This window comes from Ammospiza nelsoni, chromosome 24 (assembly GCF_027579445.1).
Source record: "Ammospiza nelsoni isolate bAmmNel1 chromosome 24, bAmmNel1.pri, whole genome shotgun sequence".
Taxonomy (NCBI): Eukaryota; Metazoa; Chordata; class Aves; order Passeriformes; family Passerellidae; genus Ammospiza; species Ammospiza nelsoni.
The window spans coordinates 914373-929460 of NC_080656.1; the positions used below are offsets into that span (position 1 = coordinate 914373).

A 15088-nucleotide genomic window follows, 5' to 3' on the forward strand; every position below is an offset into this window, starting at 1 on the left:
CCATGAGTTTTGGGAGAGCTTTGGTGCATGTCTATCAACAAAGCAAAATACAAACTGAACTATTGGAATAAGACCCCAATATTACCAGGTAGATTGTGCCTGGGCTCGTCTGACCCTTGCTGCTGGGCCAAAGGCAGCAGCTGTGGTGTTTCACCTCAGAGACACCTTTGGCTGGCTGGATGCTGCAGCTGGGCACTGAAACAAACCCAGGCTTGTAGAAACTCAGTTTACCTCAGGTGGAAGGGCTTCAGGCAGGGGTGAAGAGGAAAAGGAGATGGATTCCGTGGAGGGTTAATATCGAGAGTTTTATTCCATGGTCACAGACACCTGAATCTTGGTACCAGCTCCAACAGAACCCTGACCACATGGCCCTGGCTGAATTTAAGCCCAGGGACAGGGGGAGGGGAAGGGACAGGTGAGCACCAAGCAGGTGGGAGGGGCAGGGTCCCAGGGGACGAGGGACACACACACACACACACACACACACACACACACGCACACACACGCCAATGACCCCAGGCCTGGGGGCATCTTTTGAACTTGACCATCCACACGATGGCCTTGCTGGAATGTTAAAACTGATTGACAGAACTCACTCAGCAAGGGGGCGAGGGGAAAGGGAGAGAGGTATTGCCACACCTGGGAAGGGACTGGGAAGTAAAACAGGGAATGAGCTCACACTGCAACACTGAACCACATGGGGATAGGGAACATGAGCGAATATTCATCTTTGGGGGCATTTTGCTGTGAGGACAGCTGGACTGCAGGATAAACCCCAGAGATTTTCCTGTGTGAGCAGTTTCTGTGTCGGTCTCAGTGACACGAGGCTGCCCGTGGCAGAGGAGCAGCGTTAGCTGGTTTTACAGCTCTGCAGTCAGGGACAGGTGCATGGCCCGGTGCCAGCAGTGGCTGGAATGTCCCTCCTCCCCACGGTGACATTGTATGAACAGCGACTGAGGAGGGGCTGCCTGGGAGGTGTGAACCCCTGGATGGGATCCTGAGGATGCTCCCCAGGCAGGAGTGCCTTGGGAAGGAGGATGGCTGTGCCCCAGTGCCCTGCTCACAGCTCCAGCTGATCCCTGCTCCTCCTGCGCTCTGTGCGGAGCCCGGCCTGCTGTGGGTGTGTGAGGGGGAGGGTGATGGATTCACCCCTGCCTTTCTCTTCCCCACGTTCTACTGCACAGTCAGGCCCTGAGTTCCTTTCAGGGAGCTCTGCAGTTGCCTCTTGGTGATTTTTTGGGGCCTGTGGTGATGAGCTTTGCCACTGATACACTCAGTGAAGGGACACCTGAAATTCCCTTGGGCTGGGGGGGGGGGGGGGTCTGTGTGCCCTCAGGGAGCACAGGGGAGATTAGAGGATGGAAACCTTTCTCCAGGAGTAGGAAACCCACATTTGATTCATAGAATCTCAGAACTGGGTTGGGTAAGAAGAGCCCTTAAAGCCCATCCAGTCCCAGCCTGTCCCAGGCTGCTCCCAGCCCTGTCCAGCCTGGCCTTGGGCACTGCCAGGGATCCAGGGGCAGCCCCAGCTGCTCTGGGCACCCTGTGCCAGGGCCTGCCCACCCTCACAGGGAACAATTCCCAATTCCCAATATCCCATCCAGCCCTGCCCTCTGGCAGTGGGAGCCATTCCCTGTGTCCTGTCCCTCCATCCCTTGTCCCCAGTCCCTCTGCAGCTCTCCTGGAGCCCCTTCAGGCCCTGCCAGGGGCTCTGAGCTCTCCCTGGAGCTTCTCCTCTCCAAGTGAGCACTTTCAGTTCTCTCAGCCTTTTCTTACAGAAGGGCTGCTCCAGCCTTTGGATCATCTTTGTGACTCTTTGACCCAGAGCCCCTCATACCTGGCAAACATGGGAAATACCTACAGTGTGTGTGAGCCTTCCTTTACTGCATGCCTTGGGTTTCCTTTGGCTATCGTTTCAAAACTCAATAGCACTTCAGATGTGACATTTGATAGCAAAGAATGATGATAAAGATGGGGGGAAGGTGCAATACAGAAGCAATGGTTGTGTTTAATCACATTAATGGCAGCAGCCTATGCTGGTAATAAATTGTACAAATCTAAAGACCTTTTCTGGACCAGGGATGTTGTTACTTACCTGTGTACAGCCATCAGGAAAGAAGTCAGAATCCCAGGAGCTGGGTTGGTGGAGGGAGAGGGCTGAATCCATGTGCAGTGGGACTTCCCTACAGAGAGAAGGGAGATTCTGGCAGAGCAAAGTTAAACACATTCCAGGTGTCATGATCATTTGTATGGAGAGAGCTTTGCCTTCTTTGTCCCTTTTTTGTGAGATGTCTCTCACTACCCACTTCTGATTTTCACTTGCTTACATCCATTACATACAGAAACTTGGGATTCTTCTACTCAGCCTTTTTTTCATTTCTGCTTTCATTTGGTTCAGGATTTTTTTATTGCTCTTGACTAATTAGGATTTTTTTACAGCCTTTTAAATTTTATGTACACATTTCCTTTATTTATTTGCTTTGCAAACAGTCTTAACTTACTTAGGATTATTTGTAATTTCTGCTCTCAGAGAAGATCATTAAACATTAGCCATTTTAGTGGGTTAACAGGGCCAGGAGTGGGATGCTCCAGGCTCAGTCCATGTGCAGGAATGTCTCCTCACTGCTCTCACACAAACACATCCTGATGATGCTCTTAATGACTCTGGGTATGATGAATGGTGCCATAAAACCCTGCTGGGGTGAATTGCTTGACAGCACTGAAATTGGGAGATATGTTTTACTATTTAATGTCTGCCTGAATGTATAAAATAAAAAACTAAAAACATGTGGGGAGGGGGTATGGAGAAGCTCTGTTCTATATTCACTATCCATGAATATTTATAGAGATATTTTCAGTGAACAATTAGATCAGAGAAATCGGAGTCAATCACACAAAACAAAACAGTTTGCAGACTTCTAAGCTGGAGGGTTTAATTCATGCCTCGAACCGTTTGCCTCCCCGTAACTGTTTTATTTTTGAACCGTATTTTTATTTCTAATGTGTCAGGTGAGGTTCCAGAACCCGGTGGCATTGCAGGGTCTGTGTGTGCTGAGTGTCCCCCTTGACAAGGGAGTGTCCCCCCAAGACAAGCCCTTGCCTGATTGATTGCCTGGGGCTCAGCATGTGTGGGAGCTGCTGTGGGTGCAGCCCCTGTGCTGCTCTGTGCCCTCACTGACTGCTGCTCTCTCCTCTCTCCCTCCCTGCCCTGCAGCTCTCGCTCCCCGAGGAACAGAACGAAGTGACGAGGAATGGCTGTGAGTCCAAGGAGCTGGTGTACCTGGTGCAGATCTCCTGTCAGGTAAGTGCCCTGCTTTCTCTCCCCAGCCTGGCTTTCATTGTCTGTCCCACACAGCCCCAGAGTGTTGGGATGTGACACTTCCCTGTGCTGTGTCAGTCCCAGAGTGTTGGGATGTGACACTTCCCTGTGCTGTGTCTGGGGTTTTTCACCCCTTCCCTGGCTCGGTCCCCCTGGGGTGCTGCCTCTGGTGCTGCCACCAGCATGTTTTAGGAGAGAAGGATTGAGGGGAGAAAAAGGAGAAAGGTGTGAAGGAAATAATCCTGACTGATGGCCAGGGATGAGCCCAGAGATGGGAGTGGGTGTGCCCAGGCTGAGGTCACTCTGGGGGCAGCATGGACACCTGGACACACCAGTGACCCCACCAGGGAGAACCCCAGCCACAGGTTTGTTACCTCAGTGTGCTGCCAGGAGCCTTGGTCTGCTCCCAGACATCTGGTGTGGAATTCTCATCTCAGGATGCTTTGGGCAGAGGAATCTGCTGCTCTGTCCCACGAATTCTTCATCTGCTGGTCTATGTGCCTTTGTAGAATGCTGCCTAATGGCTGTGTTTGATATGCTCAGTGAGTCACACTCTGTGGGAGATGCAGGGTGCTGGCAGGTTCAGTGGGAGTTACTGCCTGTGTTGGGTTGTTTTTCTGGGTTCAGGACAGCAGCTCTTTCCATGATTCACCTCAGCACCCTCCAGCATCCATCTCAGCAGTGAGTACACACTGCCAGGTGGGGAATTTGCAGGGTCCCTGCTCTGCTGCCTCAGCTCAGTGCTCAGAGTGGGGTTTTGTGAGAGCTGAGGAACACAGCATCCTGCATCCTGAGGAGCAGAGCATCCCACATCTCAAGGAGCAGAGCCTCTTGCCTTGTTCTGGAGGTGGAGCCTGGCCAGGCTGAGCTCCAGCAGTGTTAATTCCAGCAGGAATTATAATAATAATATATTAATATAATAATTCCTCTCTGTGGGCAGCTTTCACACGTTCCTGTGCATGTTTATGAACGTGCTCTCGGGAGAGGGAAGAGAGGCTCCAGGTGGACATCTCTCAGATTTGCCAGTGTTTTGGCATTTTTTGGGACTGTTGTAACGCCCTGGAGCCAATCTGGCCCCAAAGCAGCACTGCCCAGCCCAGCAGCCTGGGCTGACAGGCAGCACAGCAAACCCTGGGCGTGGGCACACGTCTGTGCCAGCCACAGCAGGGCAGAGCCTGGCAAAGGGACTTCAGGGGAATTTCAGTGTGTTTGGAGCCCTCACATTTGGGGTACGTTTGCAGTGCTCAGTGGATGGATGAGCCCTGGATTCTTCCCTGGCTGCTGCTGGTGAGCCTGGAGAACTTGGCAGTTTTTCACTAGCTCCAGAGCACATCACTTGTGATCCTTCCCCCCCACCTGACTCCAGAGGTTCACAGGGTGGCTCCAGGATAATCGTGTATCAGACCCTGCAGAGTGCCCCTGTGCAGGAGGGAGGCCCAGGAGCAGCAGAGAGCTGGGATGGGGAACAATGGAGGTGAGGCCTGAGCCTGCTCCTCTGGTGCCTTGCTCCCACTCTCCAGTGCTTTGCTGGATGTGTTTGAGTGTACAGGCATGGATTTCATCTAGGTGGGGACAATGGGGGAATTCTGTTAGCAAAGGGAATTGTAGCCACTCTGCACCAGGCCCAGCTCCTGAGAAATTCCCTTCCCTTCCCTTCCCTTCCCTTCCCTTCCCTTCCCTTCCCTTCCCTTCCCTTCCCTTCCCTTCCCTTCCCTTCCCTTCCCTTCCCTTCCCTTCCCTTCCCTTCCCTTCCCAAACCTTCCCAAACCTTCCCAAACCTTCCCTTCCCACTGAACTCAAATTCAAACCCTAGCATTTGCCCTCATCCATTAAAGGATGGTTGTAGAACCAGCCACCTTTGTCTCTCTGTCTTCCTTCTTTACCTTTTTTCATTTTATTTTTTACTTTCTTTTCTTTCCCTTTCCTCCTTTCTTCCTTTCCTTCTTTCCTTTTTTCCTAATTCCCTTTTTTCTTTTTCCTTTTTCTCTTTCTTCTTTCCCCCTTTTCTTCTTTCCCTTTTTCTTTTTTGCCCTTTCCCCTTCTTTCCCTTTACTCTTTTTTCCCCTTACATTTCTTGTATTTTTTCCTCCCTTTTTTCTCTTTTTTTTTTTTTTTTTTTCTATTCTCCTGTTATAAAGAACTCCCCCTGGCTGGCTGGAGCTTCTCCCTTCCCCAGGCCTGTGAGCACCCTGTCCCACGTTCCTGCATGTCCCTGTCTCTCAGATCCAGAGGAAGCTGAGACATTTGTGGCATTTGGATCCAATGACCAGGAAGGCATGGTTGGAACTGCACAGCTGAGCATCATTTCTGCCATGGAGATCCTCCAGCCCTGGCCCCCCTGGCCTGTCCCTGTGCAGGGGAAGATTCCATTCCATCACCCTTGGACCCAGCAGTGTCTGTGTGGAGCTGGCTCCACAGGAGCATGGGATGGGAGGTGTGAAATAGCTCAGGGAGTGTTGGTGCAGTGGGGACACATTTTGGCAGGGTGCATCTGGCTCGGGCCAAAAATACTGAAGGGAGGAGGAAAAAAGGCTGAAAACCCAGTTTGGCTTTCCTCACCCTTTGGATGTGGTTCCAGCACTGGTGTTTGGGCACTGCAGCAGCCTGAGCTGTGTCCTGGATTGTCAGATGGACCTTGTGCCAGGGAGGCTGGATGCCATCAGTGTAAAAGCTCTGAATTGCTGTGGTTTGTTGCAGGAGCAGATAGCAAAGGGTGAGGGTGTTCCCATCCTGGCAACTTTTGATTGCAGACTTGAAGAAATCAGTCAAACCCCTGGGTCTGGGGGCCACTCTGGGCTGGGCAGCCCCCTGTGCTGTGCCCATCAGGTGGCATTTTCTGGGCCATTCCCTCTGCAGCAGGCAGCAAAGCAAAGCCCTGGAGCAGCAGATATTTCAAACATCCAGCTCAGCCTTAGCTGGGTTTGGCAGGACACAGCTCCTTACACTGAGGGAATTCTATCCCACTCCTTCCCAGCTGTGAGTATCATTTTAATGCTGTAAGGAGAATTAGTGCTTGATGCCTATTTTGCAAAACCTTCCCAGATAAGGTTTGAAAAAGCATTCTTTGGGAGGTGTATTTGTGCTGCAAGTCAGCTTGTGAAATCCAGGCTTTGTGCAAGGTTCAGAGGAGGGGTTAAGTCTCTGCTCAGCTTTTCTTCTACTTAAAAACCTAAAAAAATTAATCCAGTTTATTAGCTCTTAAGAAGAAGTGGGAATATATAGAGAGCTGTTTCAGAAAAGAGGAGAGATAGGATTCTTCTTTTGATTCCTTTCAACAAATTTAAACCTGAAAACTAGGAAATGACAAAGGGAGGGAATTAAATCCTATTGGGAAGAGACAATGATGGGAGGGTTTGGTTTGGGGTTTTTTTCAGTAATTCAGATGGATTTACCTTTTTTTCCAAGTAAGATTGCACTAAACTTGCATTTCTAGAAGATAGATTTCAGGAGTTCTGTGAAAAAAGTGATATTAAAATAAAAGGGTGAAGTCCAGGAAGGTGGTGTGAGGACTGTACCTGTGGACCCTCTGAACCTGGGGACAGAAATTGGGGATCCCTGTGGTTCTTGGAGGAGCCAGGGATGGCTGAGACCCCTGAGGAACCTGTGCTGTACCTGCTGCTGTGAAAGTCCTTGGACAGTGTTTGCAACACTTGGGAGTTCCACAGGGATAAACAAAGAATTTACACGGTCTGAACCACATTTAAAAGGAGTTATTTTGTCTCTGGAGAATAAATCAGCACAATTCAGAGCCTGCAAAAGGTCTGGAATGGGCTAATCCAATCAACTTGTAAGGAAGGCTGGAAATGGCCTTTGGATGTTTTGGGGTTTGTTTGCGTGACATTACAGCAACTCCCTGTGTACTTACTTAAATATTACAACAGAAAAATGCCCAATCTCAGCTTTTGTTCTGAAAAATGAAATGTGAAATTTGTGGTGTTGTTCTGAAAAATGAGATTATGCACCTCAAGCATCGTTTTTGGTGGCATTTGGAGTGGCAGGGGGAGAACAAGGACTGTCTGTGGAGATGTTCACATTCAGGGTTGGGGCTGGAACTTCCAGCCCTTCCTGAGGCTTTGGCTGCTCATGTCCATGCTCCCAGGTGGATTGTTGGGACAGGAGTGACAGGCACTGCTCAGCAGGGATGTCGGGGCTGACACAATCCCAGGGATTAAACAAGGCTCACTGCTGTGATGGTAGCACCTTTCCTGCTCCTCCTTCCCAGGGATAATGGCAGCAAAGGAATCCTTTTTCTAAGGCTGTTCCCAGAGCAGGAATTCTCGTGCTCCAGGCAGGGTTTTCTCCTTTTTCCTGCTCCCATTTTCAGGCTGGCAGGAGCTGAGCCATTCCTGTGGCACGGGATGCCCAGTGCTGTGCCCTGCTCCTGTTCTCCCAGCAGGGGCTGTGTTTGCTCAGGTCCCTGGTGCCCTGAGGAGGACATTGCCCCAAACCTCAGCCCCTTGTCCCAGCTCTGCCCTGCAGGAGCTTTGAGCTGGGCACCTTCTGCTTGGAGAGCAGCATTTGCCAAGCTCTGAAGGCATCCCCACATTCCCTGTGCAGTGAGGAGAGTACAGGGCCACAGGGGAGGCCAGGAAAGGCAGGCTCTGAGGAGGAAGAGCAGGCTCTGAGGAGGAAGAGCAGGCTCCAAGGCGAAGGAGCATGCTCCAAAGAGGAAGAGCAGGCTCCAAGGAGGAGGAACAGGCTCCAAGGAGAAGCAGGCTCTGAGGAGGAAAAGCAGGCTCCGAGGAGGAGGAGCAAGCTCTATGGAGGAAGAGCAGGCTCCCAGGAGGAGGAGCAGGCTCCGAGGAGGAGGAGCAGGCTCCGAGGAGGAGGAACAGGCTCCGAGGAGGAGGAGCAGGCTCCGAGGAGGAGGAACAGGCTCCGAGGAGGAAGAGCAGGCTCTATGGAGGAAGAGCAGGCTCTGAGGAGGAGGAGCAGGCTCTATGGAGGAAGAGCAGGCTCTATGGAGGAAGAGCAGGCTCTGAGGAGGAGGAGCAGGCTCTGTGGAGGAAGAGCAGGCTCCGAGGAGGAAGAGCAGGCTCCGAGGAGGAGGAGCAGGCAGGACTCCCCTCCTGGGTGTTTTCTGGGGAGGAGAGAGTGCAAGATCTTCCCACAGGGAAGAGTCAGAGGAGCAACATCTCAAATGTGGTTTGCTGGTTCTGGCTGCCTGGGATAGTCCAGGCTGGAACCACAAATTGCTTGCAGGAGATTTTTGAATCAAACATTCAAAATATGGTTGGGTTCTTTGTCGTTATTAATAGTTTCTGATTGAAACTCAAACACCTGGAGAACAGGAACTAAGTGCTACTTTGCTCCTGTGAAAAGCTCTTTAAGCTGATGACTGAAGGACAGGTTCTAACTCACAGGTATTAATTCTTCTGTGTGCTTTATATACATACAGAAACACAGAGAGGGGAAAGCTTTCATGTATTTATTAAAGAGATATATCTGTGTGGAGCATCCAGGTAGATCCTACCCAGTGCAAAATCTGTTTTCAGAATGTGTGTTAGCCTCCTTCTCCATGTTTATATAGGATTTTCTGCCTTGATTTAGGATTTTACTAAACAAACCAGAAGCAGTTAATGGATGCTTTTATTAAACAGCAAATTTTGCCATGATGCAGCCTCCTGTGTGTCCTCACCCCTTGGTCAGGGCCAGGCTGTGTGTGCTCAAGGCTCCGAAAAGCTCCTCTGCTTTCAGATGCATTAAAATTCTGGTCATCACCATGACCTTTCCCCTGCCTTGTTTTTTGTTCTTCTTTTCTGCCTCTTGGCACCACTTGCCTGAAGGTGACCAGGGAAATGAGACTTCCCCTGACAGGTTGTGCACAAGTTTGGTGCCTCACGTGTACAGGTGTTTGGAGGTGGAATCATGGAATGTGTGAGTTGGAAAAGAACTTCAAGCCCATCCAGTTCCAGCCCCTGCCATGGGCAGGGACACCTTGCATTAAACCAGGTTGTTCCTCTGGGTAACAAGTCCTGGGTATTTTGTAAATCCACAAAACCCTTTCAAAATCTGCCTATTACCGCACCTGTATGGGTGCAGCTGGTGAGAGAGAGATGGTGAATCTTGTATCTTGATCAGAAGGCATATTTATTAATATATGATATAATACATTATAGTTATACTAAAAAGAATATAGAGAGAGGTTTGCAGAGCTGCTAGCTAAGCTAAGAATAGATAGAAAAGAATCCACAACAAAGCTGTGTCCAGGGACTCAGTCCCCTGGCTTGCACTGATGATTGGCCCTTAATTATAAACATAGAAAATGAGCCAATCAAGGTGAATCCTGTTGCATTCCACAGCAGCTGATAACAATTGTTTACCTTCTCTTCTGAGGCCTCTGCCTTCCAGAAGACACAGAAATCTGAAAGAAAGGATTTCTGTGGAGAAATGTCTGCGACATCTGCCCACAGGCCTTTCTGGCTTGCGTATTTCTACCCCATCCTTCCAGATGTTCACATATGTTGAAACCTCTGTCCTAAGCTTTTCTGGGGTGTTGAGGGCTGTTTCACATCAGACAAGCAAGCAGCAGAATTCCTGGTTTGCACCCTGCTAATCCATCACTGCAGTGCTGTGCTCCGGTGGATCTGAGGTCACACACTGTGTGTGTGCCTCCTGCTCCCAGCAGCTGTAAATAAAAGCAAAGTGACAATGGGAATGAGAATTAATCAAGAGTGCCTGAAGCTGGCAGGCAGCCTGCAGGGTGCTCTGGGCTGTGCTCAGACCTCAGGAGATCCCAAAGCCAAGGTGGAGGGGCTTGGAAACACCTGGCTCTGGTCCAGGCTTTGGGGAAGTACACTGCCAGCTCTAGGGGTTGAATTACATCTGAACTGCTTAAATAACATCATTACTCTGGAGCTGGCATGCTAACATAAAGGATAAATTCATTTACTAATTGGGATAGTAGCTGTTAAGGACAAGGGCTTGACTGGCTGGTGCTCAGAGATTTCCTGCAGGACTGGGTAGGGCAGCACTCCCATCCAGCAGGATTAACCCTGGGCTCTGCTGTGTCCTGTTCTGAAAGCACATTCACCATCCCCTTTGCTCAGCCTGGGGTTTTGGCCTGTGATCCTTAATTCTCACACAGAGTCATGGAGTCCTTGAGGCTGGAAAAGCCCTCCCAGACCATCAAACCCATCCTGTGGCTGATCCCCACCTTGTCACCAGCCCAGAGCACTGAGTGCCACATCCAGGGCTTCCTTAGACACTCCAGGAACCTCCCTGGGCAGCCCCTTCCAGCTTTTCCAGGGAGAAATTCCTCCTGGTGTCCAAGCTGAACCTCCCCTGGCACAGCCTGGGGCTGTTTCCCCTTGTCCTGTTTGGACATGTCACCATGGCAGTGCCAGTTTAGGAAAAAGATATTTTTGTCCCTCCAGGAGCAGCCTGCACTGTCCCAGCTGCACCCTGGGGCTCTGGGCTTCCCTTCCCTGCTGCTGGGGCAGATTCACTGCTCACATCCATCCACTGCTCACGAGACATGAAAATTACTGCCACCCTTCAGCTTTGGTCTTTAATTGCTCCATTCATGGCTCTCTTCAGATTTTTTTTTTTGCTCTATTTAATTATTTAAACGTGTATTGTGACAGAAATGGGGTCAGCTCTTTGTTTTCTTAACTCTGGATGCATGAGATGCTAAATCAGGGTTGTAGCTGTGTGTGGATTTTGAATGGAATAATTCATTTATAATAAATTTCTGACATCGCAAAAATAAAAACTGTTGTGGAGCTGTTGCTGCTAAAGCACATTTTTTCAGCAGGTGCAAATGTAGGTGTACTTCAAGCTGTCCCCTCAGCATGCCAGGGACAGAGGCTTTTGTGCTCAAATTCCAGTGGAGAAATGCTCAGGAATTTATTTGAGGGGAGGTGTTGCTGGGGAAAGAGGGGATCTGGAAATTACCTCAAGACAAGAGGCTCCCAGTCCATCAGAGCTGCGTGAGGCTGAGCTGCTGGGCATTCTTGTCAAAGGGAACGGCAGTGATACACAACAACCTCAGGTGGTGTCCCTGGTGGAAAGCCCCAGCCGGAGGGGAGGGCCAGGCCCTGCTCTAGGGAGGGATGATGAGGGAGAGGGGAGATCCTTTGTCAGGATGAAGTGCAGGGTCAGTGGAAGTGCTGTCCTGGGAGGGGTTTTGTGAGCAGCAGAGGCTCTCACAATCCCATGGCTGTTTGTTAATGTCGTGTCCTTTGCCTTCAGGCAGAAAAGCAGGCCAGAATTAGAGAGCAGACTGTGCTCTGGCACTGAGGGCCCCTGCAGAAAGCCATGGGCACTGGGATGGACCTTGGCACGGCTCCTGACCCTCATGTGGTGCTTTGGAGACAAGGCTGGGCCTGGCCACAAATTGAAGGGGACACTGGGGCTGTTCTGATGAGACACCAACTCATCCCCACAACTGAGCAGTGCAGATGCTTTGCAGAGGAGCCCTTTGCCTACAATTCACTTGTTTTACAACTTTTCCAAGAGCAAGGCTTGGTTCAAGTCCAGAATGGGAGGAGGACTGTGGGGATATTCCTTCCTGCCTTGCTGTTTGTTCCTTATGGGGAGGTTTGCCATTGTCAGTATGTGTTTACCTGGGGAAGGTGACAGGGCTTTGGGACAAACCATCGAAAGCTGCTTCATCCACTGCCATGCTGTGCAAGGCTGCAGAGCTGCCCTGGTCACCGGGTGATGCTGGGGCAGGAGGCTGAGGGAGCAGCAGCACACAGCCCAGGGGAGCAGCTGGGATGCTCAGCCTCGGGGTGGGGGAAGTTCACAGACCTTGGAACAGCATCTGCACTTCCAAATGACAGATTCACTGCACATCCAGTGGAGAGCAAGCAGGGCAGGAAAGGATGGTTTCAAAAAGGCTCTCTCAAGGCACAGAAACCACATCATAATGAACAGTGTGTGTGTAAAGGCAGAATCATTGACTTATGGAGTCATTTAGGATGGAAAAAACCTCCAAAATCATGGAGTTTAACCTTTGCCACAGCACTGCCAAGCCACCACCAATCCCTGTCCCCAAGTGCCACATCAACACAGTTGTTTTGGCTCTTCAGGGACTGTGACTCCACCCACCACTGCTCTGGGCAGCTTCTGCCAGGTCTTAACAACCTCTTCCATTAAAAAAAATCCAACCTAATGTCCAACCTAACCCTCCTTAGGGCAACTTGTCCTAAAGATACTTCAGTGATAAATCAGAGATGCAGCATTTTTGCTATTTGTAGCAAATATTTACTGACACAGAGCCAGGTAGCAAAATACAGAATCACAACAGTTTCTGAAGTTCTCTCCTGCCAGTTACACTGAGTGCACATGGGTTATTAAACTGGTACTCTGAAGATAATTTGTAATTGAGCTGTCTGGGTGATAGGAAGACTGAGAGTGCTGCTGTTGCACTCAGTAAATAGAGGGGCTTTGCCCAACCCTGTGTCACTTTACAAATAAGTTTTGTTTAGGGGAGTCAATCACAGAATTCTCAGGGCAAACCTGATTTGAGCTTGTTCCCTAAATTGTGGGGGCTTTCCCAGAGTTCCAGAGCAGGTTTGGGCCCCAGGTTTGTGAAAGGCACGGAGCAGGTGTTGGTTGTCGCTCTGAATTGCGTCACTGTGAGGATGTGCCACAGGCTGGGGGATGGAGGCATCAGAAATAAACACAGAGTGTATTTGCCAAGACCTTAGAGCAGGTTTGACACCAAGGGCTCAGGTTTTGACAGATCAGGATTTTCTGTTTTCTAAATGGTGCATTTTAAAGTCATCTGTGGGTTAAAAACTGTGCCTTTATTTCAAATGTTGTGGTTTAGGTTTTGGAAAGCTGCCATCAGGGATATTAGATATTGAAGATGTTCTGTCTTAAATATTTCATCTTCTGGGCCTTGGCACCACTTTTCACTCTTTCTTCATAAAACTGATGGCTGCAGCTGCCAGAAAAGCAGATGATTTTCCATTTTGACTCCAGCTTTGTTCACAAAACCTCCCCATAACTGCTTCTGTTTCTTGTGCATTCAAAATAATGTTTCACCCTTCCTTGAGGCTTGATCAGCTGCATCTCCAACACAGATTTTTTTTCCCCTGGGAATACTCCTGGTTTTTATCTCTAACCTTGCCCAGAGGCATTTCTTACCCTGTTAGTGATATTTTCCAAGCACTGGTAGTGTTGCTTCGTTCTGGGGTGTCAGGATGAATGGGGCTGGAAGGGAGCAGTGGCAGATACAGCAGGGTTTTGTTATTTCTGTGCTCCTGAGTGCCTGCTGTTTGTAAGTGATATCATGGATGTCTGACCTGTGGCATAGCAGGCCTAACGGGGTCACGGGGGGTGTTCAAATAGTTTTTTGGGTTTGCACCTACAAAAAATCTCTTTTCTCACTGGCAGTTTGTGTTTGCAAGAGCATGGTTCTGTTCTCTGATCTCATATATATATATATATATATATATACATACATACATACATACATACATGCAAACATATATACAAGCCAGCTGTTTGCTGCCATGGCCTGCTTGAGAAATGAAATTTAAGAAAATTGAGATCTCTGTCTGCCAAATCTGCTCTAGGTGACCTCAAGTAAGGAATTCAGGAAGTTTTGGAAATAGGAAAGCAAAGGAATGGCTTCCCAGAGGGCAGGGATGGATGGGATATTGGGAATTGGGAATTGTTCCCTGTGAGGGTGGGCAGGCCCTGGCCCAGGGTGCCCACCCTGGATCCCTGGCAGTGCCCAAGGCCAGGCTGGGCAGGGCTGGGAGCAGCCTGGGACAGGGGAAGGTGTCCCTGCCATGGCAGGGGTGGCACTGGATGGGCTTTAAGGTCCCTCCCAACCCAAGCCATCCTGGCATTCTGTAATTTTCTTTTGTTTTAACAACCTCATGCAAGTAATTCTAAAGGTTTTTTGTTTGTTTTGCTCCAAAGACAAGTGGTGGTTTGATGGAACCTCCCCCTGTGGCTGAGTGCAGAGCAGTTCGTGGCACGTTTGGGCTGTGGGGTGAGGAGGGAGTTGTGTTTAATGCCTGCAAGGTCCATACACTCATGTGTAGCTGTACATACACCCCCTCACTGCTCTGCTACACGGAGGATGGTGGAATTTCAACTCCCTGAGCTCTGCTCTGTGGCTCTGAAGGGTTTTGTTTGTGGCTCCAAGCTCTCATGTCACAACTGTAATTTTCTGAAGTGCAGAAAAGCAGCCCCCCATGCTGTGCCCACCCTCCTCTCACCCCTGACCCATGCTCCATGGTGGAATTTTGCTGAAGAGATGATGGATATGGAAGTGTTTAAATTACAGCATGGCAGGAGAGCAGGAATGTCACTCGCATGTCGAGGGCTGTAAATCCTGAGTCGAGTTCAAGGTCTGTCAGGCTGCCATTCAGAAATGGGCTGGTTCTGGGAGGAAAATGGCTCTTAGGGTTTCAGGCACTCTGTCTGTGTTGGGTTGTCTTGCTGGGCTCTTACTCCTCTATACGTGTACAAAACCACTCATCCCCAAAGCCCGAGCCAGGCGTTTATCCACTCCTGGCAAAGCTGTTCCTCTGAGGGACACAGGAACCACTGGGCTCATGGCTGTGTCCCCTTCTCCCCCAGAGAACCACACACCCCTGAGAGTGATTCCCAAGCAGTGAGGACAGACAGGGTGACGCTGCTGTCCCTCAGACCCAGCCCTGTGTCCCCACGTGTGCTCTGGGGGCTCCTGTCTGTAACTGGAATCCAGCAGCACAAGGAAGTCTAATTTTTAGGGGAGAAAAGCTGCAGTGGTTTCCATTAAAATATATTTTTTTTCCTAGTGACTGCAATTAATTGATAATA

The 15088-nt window shown here is 49.9% G+C and overlaps 1 protein-coding gene across 1 annotated transcript in view; it reads left to right on the plus strand.

Annotated features, from left to right (window-relative positions):
* ARHGAP32 (Rho GTPase activating protein 32) overlaps positions 1-15088 on the plus strand; it is a 153132-nt gene that overhangs the window by 49916 nt on the left and 88128 nt on the right. Inside the window, exon 5 of the mRNA XM_059488375.1 lies at positions 3215-3301. Within this exon, the coding sequence (XP_059344358.1) occupies positions 3215-3301 (87 nt within the window). The remainder of the gene's footprint in view (positions 1-3214; positions 3302-15088) is intronic.